Source organism: Passer domesticus, chromosome 7 (assembly GCF_036417665.1).
Source record: "Passer domesticus isolate bPasDom1 chromosome 7, bPasDom1.hap1, whole genome shotgun sequence".
NCBI lineage: Eukaryota > Metazoa > Chordata > Aves > Passeriformes > Passeridae > Passer > Passer domesticus.
The window spans coordinates 18,706,409-18,719,048 of record NC_087480.1 but is presented as its reverse complement, the minus strand read 5'-3'; the positions used below and the strand labels follow the sequence as shown (position 1 = coordinate 18,719,048).

At 57.0% G+C, this 12,640-nt stretch overlaps 1 protein-coding gene across 1 annotated transcript; it reads left to right on the top strand.

The window, feature by feature from the left end:
• Nucleotides 1-10,699: 10,699 nt before the first annotated feature.
• LOC135304107 (brain-specific homeobox/POU domain protein 3) lies at nt 10,700-12,305 on the top strand. The gene is made up of 2 exons (XM_064426358.1): nt 10,700-10,819; nt 11,338-12,305. Exons 1-2 carry the CDS (start codon nt 10,700-10,702, stop codon nt 12,241-12,243), a joined length of 1,026 nt encoding a protein of 341 aa, XP_064282428.1. The 3' UTR covers nt 12,244-12,305.
• Nucleotides 12,306-12,640: the final 335 nt, after the last annotated feature.

The following is a 12,640-nucleotide window of genomic DNA, read 5'->3' as shown; positions in this document are numbered from 1 at the left end:
TGCCACTGCAGCTCTGGGCACTGCCGAGGGCTGAGTGGGGCAGGGAGCAGCAGGATGCAGCTGGGACTGGGAATGCACCTCAGGTACCCCATGGGGAGCCCTCCCACTGCCTGGACACCTGGACACATTTGGATTCTGAAGCCAGGTCCTCCACAAGGTGAAGCACCACCATGCCCAGCTCCACATGTGACCACGTCCCACCTCAGGGGGATGTGCTGGGCACTGACCAGGCCTCCACCCCTCCTGTCTGAGCTGAACAAGCACACAGGGAAGCTCCGAGTGCCTGTGTGTCCCACGGGGGCTGACAGGCCCTGCCCAGGGTGCTGGCACAGCAGGTCCTTGCTCCCAGCTGCAATCCCTGTGTCCTGGCCTTAGAACCGTTCAGCCACCCCTCGGAGATACTCCTGCCCTGAGGAGATGTTTGGGATGGATGTGGCCAGCCAAAGTCCCTCCCAACCCTGCCTTCAAGAACTGCATGAAGGGAAAGGTCTGTGAGAGCTGGGGTAGGAGGGTGGGAATCCTCCGAACAATGGGAATTGGACTGGCCAGCACAGAGGCAAATCCTTCCCACTCACTGCCCTGGAACCACATTTGCCTCCAGTGCCTCTCTCTGTCCTGCACTGGGAACGTGGTCAATGCTGGAGGGACTCCCCATTCCTTCTGATCCCAGGGATCACATTGGGAATGGCTCCACCTCCCTGCTCTCGTCTGGTTCACCCAGAAAGAGAAGATATCCTTCTTCCAGCTTTTCCCACTGGCTGGTGGAGCCACGGCCCTCTGGATATGAGCTGGAGGTGAGGGGTCCACACCATCCAGGAGCCACTCCTGAGCCCCTGGCTCACACCATACCTGGGGTTCACTCCAAGGTGAAAACTTTTGGGATAAGACCCCTCTAAGTCTTCAGGATCACATCTCCATGTCCTGGCAAAAGCTGAGGAGGTGACAAAAGCTCCAGTTCTTCCAGCACCTGCTGGGCTCATCCTCGAGGATGATCCCAGAGCTTTTCCCTCTGGGTGTAGGGACAACATCCCAGCCACCCGTGCTGGGCCCCTGGCTGGATCCCCATGGAGGGAGGGGGTAGGGGGGACTTGATGGCAAGGAAAGGGGCTTCATTTGGGCCAATTATTCTCAAACTGAGGCGGACGAAGCCGTCATTCTGGCGTTTCCTTTTTTCCCCCTCTTTTTCCATTTGTTGTGTGTGTTTTTTTCACACTCTGGCAATGGCTGAATATCACACAAGTGCCCTGTCAAGAGATATATTCAATAAACACTTGACACCCAAGCTCAGGAATACATGGCCCGTGGCAAACATGAATTATTCAAATGGAAATCAAGATAATTTTGCTTCTAACTCAGAAAACCAAGACTCTCTCTTTCCTTCCTTATTTTTCCTCTCTTTCTCTCCTCATTTTCTTCCTGTTCTTTCTTTCTTTATATGTTCTTAGCATTTATTTCTTATGCTTTCTTTCACCTTCTTCCTCTTGCTGGAAACCCTCCCCACATTCATTTCCAGAGAACTCACTTTCCTGAATGAGCCAAGGTGAGGGCCAGGAGGAACCTCCTTTGCATGAGGAGATCTCTACCTGTTCGTGCCCTGGAGCTGCTGGATCCCTTTGAAAGGGGCTGGGGATGGTGGGACCAGGTGTCCTGGAGGTGCTGTGGCAGTGAGATTTTGGATCATCCAGCCAAAAACTCATCTCTCAGTCCAACATGACTTGTTTTGGGAGAAGCCGATGCCATAGCTACTCTTTGGGACGCCTTTCCTGCCTGCCTGGGCCTTTCCTTTGCCCTGATCTGTGGTGGGAGTTGGTTGGGATGGGCTGGGCAGGTGGCAGGGGGTGTTTGGGGTGCTGGGATCTGCCTGGGGATGTCTCCTCAAGGAGGACCTGGGTGGGCTCGTAAGAGTTGGGATTGGCAGTGGGCTGGAGAGCTGAAAGGATGCGGGACAGGGCCACAAGGTAGAGATGATGGCGATGAGCAAGGCTGGAGGAAGGCAAGAGACCTCTCTTTTCTTCCTCTCCCTCTCTCATTTCGTACCAATCCAGTCCCGAGCCCATCATCTCCAGGCGGGACCAAAGGCTTTGGCTCCTGGAGGCTTTTCCTGAGCCTGGGACTCAACAAGAATGAGAAGAGCCAGAGGTGACTCTCAGGAAGGCTGTAGGAAAGAGCCGTGCGCAGCACAGGGGACATTGTCCTGTTTCCTGCCCCTGTTTGCAACGTCTCCTTCCAGCTGCTCATGGATTTCTCCTCCATAGACTGATGGAATTTTGGCCTCTGCACTGGCTCAGACGTGGAGTGAGATTCTTCACTGAATCAAAACCAGAACTGAAAGAGTTTTCCTCTGGGCAGAAACCCACTGGCTTTTGATATGGAGCTTGGAGGCCTCAAGGAACAAGAGGAACTGCTCAAAGCAGCACTTCAGGGCTCTGCAGGCTTGGGGATGGGCACATGGAGTGACACACACGTCACAGTGCTGGTCCCACCAAGAGCGTCCTCAGTGCAGGTCCCATCAAGAGTCTGCAATGCTTTAGGATTCACAGGGGCTGCAAGATGGATCAGAGGAAAAGCAATCCCACCAGCAGTCCATGATATTCCAATCCCACCAGAAGTCCAAGGTAGCTCTGTCCCACCAACAGTCCATGGGATCTCAATCTCACCAGCAGTCCATGGTGTCCCAGCTACATCAGGAGTCCATAGTGTCCCAGTCCCACAGCAGTCCATGGTGTCCCAGTCCCACAGCAGTCCATGGTGTCCCAGCTACATCAGGAGTCCATGGTGTCTCAGCTACATCAGGAGTCCATAATGTCTCAATCCCACAGCAGTCCATGGTGTCCCAATCCCACAGCAGTCCATGGTGTCCCAGTCCCACAGCAGTCCATGGTGTCCCAATCCCACAGCAGTCCATGGTGTCCTAATCCCACAGGATTCCATGGTGTCCCAGTCCCACAGCAGTCCATGGCGTCCCAGTCCCACAGCAGTCCATGGTGTCTCAATCCCATAGCAGTCCATGGTGTCCCAGTCCCACCAGTGTTCCATGGGTCCCACCTGCCAGCTCCTGCAGGAGGTAGGACAGGGAAGACACTTCCCAAGGTGCTTCCCTTCCTCAAAGCTGTTCATTACTTGGGAGCTCCCCTTCCTCCCTTCCCTGGAAACACCCCCTGGGTAGGAGGAGGCTTCATCCATCTCCATCCTTCCTTCCTCTGCTGTTCTCCAACGCTGTTGGCAGGGCTGGAGCTTCCCTCTCCCGGTGAATGGCCGTGGTTACTTGTGAGGTCGGGACTGGCTGTCAGCCAGTCCCAGCCCAGCAGAGGGATCTAATGGCCCCGGCGCCAGGCACTTCGGAGGCAGGAGAATGTGGGTCATCAGTGACATCATCTCTCGGAAAGGTGGGGGTGGAGAAGACAGGGGGAAGTGATCATTTAAATTTGGAGAGGATCTAACTGGAAATTTGGGCCATCAGGAGAGTAATGGGCCGAGAGGAAGAGCTGGGATATTAATAGAGCTGGTTTCTGTAAGAGCTGGAGCAAGCAAGGCATAGACATCCACAGGAAGTGTCCTGGCAGGAGCAGGTCGGGACCCCCAGGGCACCAGGACCATCCACCTGGATTTCCATGTAAAACCTCCCTCTGCATCCCAGGACCCCAGCAGGCCTCTCATCCTGCTCCACACCTCCATGCCTCCTCCATCCCATCCTGACTGCTCCTGCCTCCCAGCTACAGCTATCATCCCAAGAAACCCCCAGAGAAACCCCAGTGGGTTCATGGGGACCTCTGTGGAGCTTGGTGTGGGTCCCACTTGTCCCTCCCTGCCCGGCTGCTGGTGCCATCCGAGCCCAGTTCCTTCCATCCACAGCTCTGAGGGGTTTCCATGCCAAACCAGGTGGATGCAGCACCCCCACCCAACTCTTGGTTGACTGTAGATGAAGATCTTGGGCAGCCTCTCCCTGCTCACTGTCTGGGAGCCCGGGGAGACTTTGGTGCCTCCATCCTTGGAGAAGTTCAAACTCCACTGCACAACCCTGCTCTCAATGGCCCCGCTCCAAACAGGGAATTGGGCTGGAGGCCTCCATGTATCCCTTCCAAACCATAGAACCCATGAATGATTTGGTTTTGAAGGGACCTCACAGATCATTGACTTCCCATCCCCAAATCTGGAACTACAAACCCCTTCAGAGGGCAAAGGACCTGCAGACACAGCCCCTCAGTGAATTCCCTCTTCCCAGGGGCCTCTGTGTTTCCTGCAGGGCTGGAAGAGCTGCAGGAGCTGAATATGGATGAGGAGGGCTGGGAGAAAGGCAGGGGGTGTTCCCCTTGTTAAATATTTACCGTCCCAGGTGGGTGATGCGACATTTCCTACCCTCTAGGAATTCCTATGGAATGGCAGAGAGAGGAGCAGGGCTCTGTCCCAACCTCATGTGAGCAGCAGAACCTTGTCCCCAGGTCACAGGGGCCATTCCCGGGGCACTGAGTTCCGTGCCCATCTTGGCACAGAACCCCAGGATCACTGAGGTTGGAAAAGGCCTCCAGAACATCGGGTCCAACCTGTGCCCAATCCCCACCTTGTCCCCAGCCCAGAGCACTGAGTGCCACGTCCAGGCCTTTCAGAGATGAATACCTCCAGAGGTGGGGACTCCACACCTCCCTGGGCAGCCCCTGCCAATGCCTGACCACCCTTTCAATGAAGAAATTCCTCCTGGTGTCCAAACTGAACCTTTCCTGGTGCTGCTTGAAACACTAAAAATGGAAAAGACTGTGAGAGGCTGCATGAGCTGGGACTACGAATTCTTTGCAGACACCTCTGCTGCTGGAGCCCTTCTGTGTCCTTCCCAATCCTGTCCATCCACATCCTCAGCCAAGGTCTGACCCTCCTGAGACTGAGGGACAATCCCTGCTAGCTGGGGCCAGGATCCAGCATCTCCAAGCCATGGAAACATCCTTGACAAGAGCAAAACCTGTTTTTCCTGCTGAAAAGCTGAGGAAAACACTCCCTTTGAGGCACCGACAGAGAAATTTGGGCTTCTTATATAAAACAAACCCACAGCACGGGGGACAAACCCGTTTTCCAGCAGAAAGTGCACATTCCCACCCTGAAAGTGGGCTAAAGCCAGCCCAGTTACACAATGGGAAGGGCTCAGGTAGTGCCTGAGCAGCTGCATTTGATACCCTGCGAGGGCTGCGGGAGCATCAGCCCCAGCTCCTTCCCTCGCTCAGGCAGCCCATCAAATATTTACTGGGCTGCCATAGGCAATTACATTAGAGGAGATAGTTAAACACCCCCTACCCCAGGGCACCCCCCTGCAATGTAAATCAAACAAATTGGACTCTTTTCACAATTGACACACACGATTTTACTTACTGTAAATAATTTAGTATTAAAAAGTCGAGCTACACTTTGCCCCATCTGGATTTTCTTTTCTCCCTCTCTCTCTCCCGCTCCGCGGACTCCAGGTTCCTAATGCAGGAGATGGAGTGCAGGAATTTTGCTGCCTGGGTGAGCTGTTAGAAGATTCCCATTTCCTAATGGAAGAAACCACACTCAGGAAACCTGTGAAGTTGTCCATTTAAAAGCGGCAGAGATGTTCCAGCTAACAAAGGATGGGAAGGATCCCTCCCTCCGGAAGGAGTTGAGTCTATTGCTGGTTGGCATCTCCTGGGGTCACAGCAATCTCCTATAAAAGTTGGCTGAATGGTTGCACTTTTTAATTAAAAGCCATCTTTCCTGATTAGGCTCAGTGGGGTTTTAATAAGGATTTTTACAAGCTGGATCTGTTGGCCAGCATAGATCATCTTTCTCTTACACCTCAAGTGCAAGGCCTGCATTAAACACCCTGCTCTTCTGGCTGGGAAGGGATCTCATCCTCATTAGGAGCTATTCCTGCATTTTCCTCCAGAAACAGGCATTTTGGCAGTGTGATATTTCAAACCACACCTTGGCACCGTGGCTGGAGGGGTTCAGGAGCTGTGTGGATGGGGCAGCTGGGGACATGGGTCAGTGGTGGCTCTGCTAAGGAGTGGTTGGACTGAAGAATCTGAGAGGATTTTTCCCACTCAATGATTCCATGGTTCTGTGATGTCTGCTCCTAATTCCAAGGCAGAATTTGGTCCCTGTTGAGTTTTCCATAATGCCACCACCTGCCACCTGAGGTGTCACTTCAGCCCGTTGAGGTCCTGTTTCTGACCCCACACCAAGTTTAGTTCACTGTGGGAGGAATGTTCTTCCCAATGCCATGGGCTTGTCCCAGTGCCAGGAGCAAGCCAGACTTTAATTGAGTTGCAAAGCTCCTGGGCCTGGATTTTCCATTCCATTCCTGCACTCCATCAGCCGACTCCAGCCATCCCCGGGCCCAGCGCAGAGGCCTCTGGCAGGTAGTGCCACTTACCCATTTCCTGACAGAACCAATTTTCATCAGAAAACGCCAATTCCGATGAGTTCAAAGCATTCAATCCCCCAACATCTAAATTCTGACAGATGGCTCCTCGCCGGGGTTCCCACAGAAGGCTCTGGGTCGTGTGGGATGTGCCCACTGGAGCCACGGCCCCAGCACAGCCGGGACCATCCCGGCCGAGCAGCTGCCAGGCTGAGATGGCTCCTGGAGTCAGAACTTAGGGCTCAAAATCCCAAGTGCACCAGAAATTCACCATTTTGGGCTGCTTCCACCTGCTCAGGCCCTGGGCAGGATCACAAGGAAAAGGGATGGGAGGGAAGGACCAAGTGGAGCAAGGCCGTCCACGCCCTGATGTCCTGGTCTCTGCATCACCCCACATGAGCTGTTCCAGGAGCGGCCCCGACAACCAGGACAGGTAGGGAGATGTCCTTAATGTTTCTGCCCCCACTTCGGGGTGACACCTGCCCTGGGCACCCACCAGCACTGTCCCCCACGGCTGGAAAATGTGTCTGCGCCAGGCTGGGACGGCTGAGCCGAGCCTCCCCTGACGAGAAGAGAGTGGCGGTGGTCACGGGGGACAGAGCCACTTCCAGCCAGCCCAGCTGTCTGCTCGGGATGCACCAAGTCGTGTCCCCTTGGCAGGATCCTCTCCCTGAGCCCTGGAAAGCCGCGTCCCCCCTGCTCCGCTCTGGAGTTGCTGGAAGCTGTTAATCGCTGCCCGTGGGTTTAATTGGGAGCGAGAACACACAGACCCCATTAAAGCCCACGAGGGTGCCAAGGGCTCTCGTTCAGGCACAAATGAAGGAGCAATCAAACCCACTTAGGTAATAAAAACAGCTGGAGTCTGCAGGCAAGCGCCTGAGGCAGCGAGGCACATGGCAGGCAGGCCGGGGCAGAGGCTGAGCCAGCCCTCCCGGCTGGAAAACACCGGGAGCAGCCGGAGCTGCGGGCTTTAGCGGCTGCAGGCAGGGAGCCAGGCTGCGACATTATGGGTCATCCTCAAAAGGCAACGCAGAGCCGGAGCTCCTGGAGCTCAGACCTTGCTGGAGAGTGTGTCCAGGATTGTTGTTCCAGTGGGAATGAGAAGTCAGAGTCCCTGGGCACTGGCTTCCCACAATATTCTTGCCCTGTTGACTCATTTGCCATTTCATGGCACAGAACCACAGCACACAGTGTGAGGAGACTCCTGGCTCTTCATTTCTGTACGGGGATTTATTTCAGAAAGGGTCCCAAAGCCAATGACCAGGTTGGGGTGCCAGCTCTTACCCTGGAAGCTGGAATCCCCCTGGAAGGAATTTGTTTTCCAAAGACTCAGATCATGAGGGTCTTTGTTCAGTGCTTTTATTTGTTTTAATAGGAAGGATCCTGACTTTCCTCTATTTAATTCTGATTCCAGTGAAGCATTTCCTGCTTCACGGGGGTTGCTGATAGGGATGGGCAGGAGATCTGGGACTGGACTATTCCAGTTTTTGGGTCAGTAGGGAGGAAAGCTGGAACAGATGTGAAAGGGCTCCAAGGAGCATTGCAGAGCTGTTCCATCTTAGCCCAGAAAGCCAGAGCAGAGCACTGGCTGTCGACTGGAAGTTCATCCCACTCCTTGGAAGTGCCAATACTCAGCTGCCCAGGGCTTAAGCAGCAACTGTGGAAGTGTTTGAGATGTTTGTGATTATCACTGCTGTAGAAACCTTTCCTTGTGTGGTGTTTCCACATCTTTGCACAAAGACAGGAGGGTTTTCCTTGTTTTTCCCTGTCCAGAAGCAGCCTGATAAATCCTGACTCAACCCAGAGATTTGATATGGAGGGCCCTGCTCTCTTCCCCTCTGGGAGCAGCCCAGAGATCCACAGTGCAGGAGGTGGTGGGAGGACAAGTTCATCCATGGAATGGGGCTGGGAGGGGGTCCTTGGTTTCCCTGTGGTGTCCCTGTGTTTTAGTGTCAGTGCCAGGGTGCCCAGAGGTGCATTCAGGGATCCCCCTGAGTGTCCCTTGCTCAAAATGTTCATTGTCAGGACAAAGCTCAGGGCAGGATGCTCAGGCCTGTGACAGGAAAAGAGCAAAGGCTCGGTGGTTTGGAAAGGTCTGCTGGCACGCAGAGGAATGGGAAGGAGGGAATGCTGTTTACTTCAACTGATCCAATTTTCCTACATGAGCAGTAGCGAAATGCAGCTTGGCACAGGTTTGCTTCCTTGGGGAGAGTGAAATCCAGGGCCAGGAGCTGTACTGCTCTGTCCAACCTTCTCTGGGCTGCTGAAATGCAGAAAATGAGGAAAAGTGGGGTAGAGGGGCCACCAAGAAGAGCCAAGCAAAAGGAATTGTGGAATATCCTGAGACAAAAGCTCCCAGAATCATAAGAGAATTCACAAACCCAGCTGGAGGGGAGAGATCCCGCCGCAGAGCACCTGGAAGGAACAATTCCCCTCCTGAGGAATTCTGCTGGAGTCTCAGTGGAGCTTTCCAGCCTCCAGCCTCCCCTGGCCATCAGCTGATCCTGCAGCTCTCCAGAAGCAGAGCGGAGGCCGTGACTCAGAGCTGTGCTGGCAGCAGGGAGAAGGGAAGAGGCTCCTGAGCTAGTGCCTGTGCTCGCCTCCGGAGAGCTGGGGCATCCTGGCAGGGCCTGCTGGTCCCTGGCACGGGGGGACACTCCAGAGCTCAGGAAGGGCTGGCAGTGTCTCAGGCCACCAGGGGCAGGTGACAGGGCCTGCACCTTGATGCTGGTGCAGTTTTTCCCCAGGAGGATTTCTCTGGAGTCAGGATTCAGCCCTGAGGACTCTCCCCCACCCCCCTGCACGAGCCAAGGGCTGCACGGGGCTGATCTTGGGGACTTCCGTGGTGGGTTTGGTGGCTGTGCTTGAGTCTGGGCATTGCCAGACACAGTGATTGTGCCTTTCAGCCTCCAGCCACTGGATCTGACCTTTTTCTGGGCAGGTCCAGCACCAAGGAAACCTCTCTGGTGGTTCCCTCATGTCCCTGCCCACGGCAGGGGGCTGGAACTGGATGACCTTTCAGGTGCCTCCCAGCCCAACCCACTCTCTGATCTTTTGGGGGACGGTTCAGCCTCTCAGGTAAGGCGGGGATCAGGTCATGGGGTCAGGTCAGGATTTTCCTTTCCCTGTGACATTCGCTGACCATGTCTGTCCCAAGACACCTGGGAGGATCCCCAGGAGAAGGGACTCAGAGGATGCTGTGCTCAGGCTCTGGAGAGAAGGGTGGGAAAGGGAGCAGAAAACAGATCCTGCTCCTGACTCTGGAACAGCTGCACTGTGCACCAAAGCCATCGAGGCTGGATTTTGGGGCTGGAGAAGCACACCTGTTTCCCTGGAAAAGTTTGCTCTGAGCATAGGACCCTCCTGTCCTCCAACACCCCAGGCATTGGGATTCCTCCTCGGCAGCCCCCTGCTCTGAGCTGCTGGGGCTGTCACGCTCCTCATGCACCTTTTGAGAGCTTCTGGGGCTGCAACTCCCTCCACCCTCTGCTCCAGCAGCGCAGCCAAACTCCATTTCAGTGGCGGCAGGAGCTGGCCTTGGTGGCAGGGAGGGAAAGAGGGAAGAAAACACCACAGGCTGTGGGGAAATTCGCATGGATGGGTGAGTGCAGAGGCAGCGATGAGCTGGAGACGGGAGGGTGGAGAGGCTGCACAGACAGACGGAGAGCCCGTGGGACTCTGCACGGGAGGATTGGGGGAACGAGCCAGGGAGAGTCACTGAAGCAGGGAAAAAGAAAGTTGGTGAAACTTTTCTTGATTTCTTTGTTTTTATGATTTTTGACCCAAGGTTCTTCCCTTCAGAGGGAGAAGGGGAATGGCTCCTCTTCAGTCCCGGGTTCTGGGCTGTTCTGCTCCCCAAATCCCCGCGGGGAGCTGCAGGCAGGGCGGGCAGGGCTGGATGGGAGGTGATGTCCCCCCGAGCCGAGGCGACAAGGGGTGACAGGGAGAGGGAGCACCTGCAGAATGAGCAGAGCCGGGGAGGGGCGGAAATGAGGGGTTGAGCCCCGGTTTGGGGGGGCTCACCCACAGGTGGGGAGCTCTGGTTTTGGGAGGGGGGTTACAGCCGGATCAGGGGGAGGCCCGATTTGGGGGGGAGTACCACGGGCGGAGGGGGGCCGAGGCCCGGTTTGGGGGGGGTGAGCTCACTGCCCGGGGGCGGGCGGTGGGAGGGACCTCCCCGGCCCCTCCCGGTGGGCGGGGGGCGGGGGGGCCGGGCTATAATGCCATTGATGCCGGGCGGCGGAGCCAGACAATACCGCGCCCCCGAGCCGGGTGCCCGGAGCGCCCTGCCCTGCCCTGCCCTGCCCCGGCCGGCCCCGCTCCGCTCCCACCATGATGTCCATGAACAGCAAGCAGGCGTTCAGCATGCACCCCATCCTGCACGAGCCCAAGTACCCGCACCTGCACACCAGCTCCGAAGCCATCCGCAGAGCCTGCCTGCCCGCCCCCCAGGTAAGCCCCAGCGCGGCTTTCGGGGGGCTCCGTGCCCGCCCACCCTCGCCAACTTACTCCGCTTTCCCTTTGCGTTTGGGTTTCGCTTGGGTTTGGGGGGTCCGTCCTTCCCTTCCTGCGCCCTCCGGGGCGCCGGGCCCGGCGGGTGGGGGCTGTTCCCGGGGGAGGGGGTCTGGGGCTCGGTCCCGCTCGGGGAGCTCCGGCCGTCCCGCCCCGCTCCGTGCTGGAGCAGCGCGGGGTGCGGGACCCCCGACGGCCCCGGCCTCTGCCGCTGCCTCTCTTTTGGGGAGGTCGCCCCGGAGGGCAGAGCGGGTGCCCGGCTCGGAGGGAGAGCGCTCGGTGTCTGGCACCGCGGTGCTTTTATCCGGGGGCTCGGGCAGCGCTCGGTTCGCGTTACCTGTCCCCGGCAGCGCCGCCGGGGCAGAGCGGGATCTCCGTCACGCCGCTCCCCTTTAATCCTGTCCCGCTCTCTGCGTTTGTTTCGCTCCCGCTTTTCTCCCCACCGCCCCTCCGTGCAGATCCAGGGGAACATCTTTGCGGGCTTTGACGAGACGCTGCTGCGGGGCGCCGAGGCTCTGGCCGCCGTGGATATCGTGTCGCAGAAAACCCACCCCTTCAAGCCGGACGCCACCTACCACACCATGAGCAGCGTGTCCTGCACTCCTACCTCGTCCTCGGTCCACCTGCACCACCCGTCCGTGCTGAGCACGCACCACCCCCACCACCACCACCACCAGCCCTCGCAGGGCCTGGACGGGGAGCTGCTGGACCACCTCAACTCCGCCCTCCCGCTCGGAGGGGTGCCGGGCCCCGACGTGGGCTCCACGCCTTCGCACCCGCACTCCCACATGTCGGCCATCAACCACATGGCCCACCACTCCCAGCCCATGAACATGTCCCACCCCCACGGCCTGGCGTCCCACGCCGTCATCTCCGGCCCCGAGACGGAGACGGACCCGCGGGAGCTCGAGTCCTTCGCCGAGCGCTTCAAGCAGCGGAGGATCAAGCTGGGGGTCACCCAGGCGGACGTGGGCTCCGCGCTGGCCAACCTGAAGATCCCGGGGGTGGGCTGCCTTAGCCAAAGCACCATCTGCAGGTTCGAGTCGCTCACCTTGTCCCACAACAACATGGTGGCCCTCAAGCCCATCCTGGAAGCGTGGCTGGAGGAGGCGGAGAGGGCGCAGAGGGAGAAAATGACCAAACCCGAGATCTACACGGGGGGGGACAAGAAGCGCAAGCGCACGTCCATCGCCGCCCCCGAGAAGCGCTCGCTCGAGGCCTATTTCGCCGTCCAGCCCCGGCCCTCCTCCGAGAAAATCGCCGCCATCGCCGAGAAGTTAGACTTGAAGAAGAACGTGGTGCGGGTCTGGTTTTGCAATCAGAGACAGAAGCAGAAAAGGATGAAATTTTCTGCCACCTACTGAGGAAGGGGCTGGGGAGGCAGCGGTGCGGGGGGTGCTGCCCTCCCGACCGCCCCCCCGGCCCTTCCAAACAGGGCTTGGGGTTGTCGGCTTTTTTTTTTTTTTTTTTGGGTTAAAAAAATTGGGAAAAAAAGCAAACAAACAAACAAACAAAAAAAAAAGAAAAAAAGAAAAAAACCTTTAAAATAAAGGGAAACGCGCCCAAAGCAAAGTGAACAGTTTGGTGCCTGCTCCTCACCCCTGGGCAAAGTGGCCCCGCTGTTCTGACTGGTACAGACTGCTTTTGTAGATAAAACTGGAGGAAAAAAAAAAAAGATGGAGAAAAAGACAAAACGAAAAGGCCAAGGGGGAAGTTTGGGGGTGCCCGGAGTTGGGGCAGCAGCAGCAGCAGCGAGAGCCC

Bases quoted from the DNA above. Each gene is read 5' to 3' on its own strand.
- LOC135304107 (XM_064426358.1), top strand. From the start codon at position 10,700: ATGATGTCCATGAACAGCAAGCAGGCGTTCAGCATGCACCCCATCCTG. The intron at 10,820-11,337 runs GTAAGCCCCAGC...CCCTCCGTGCAG, and splicing joins CCTGCCTGCCCGCCCCCCAG to ATCCAGGGGAACATCTTTGC.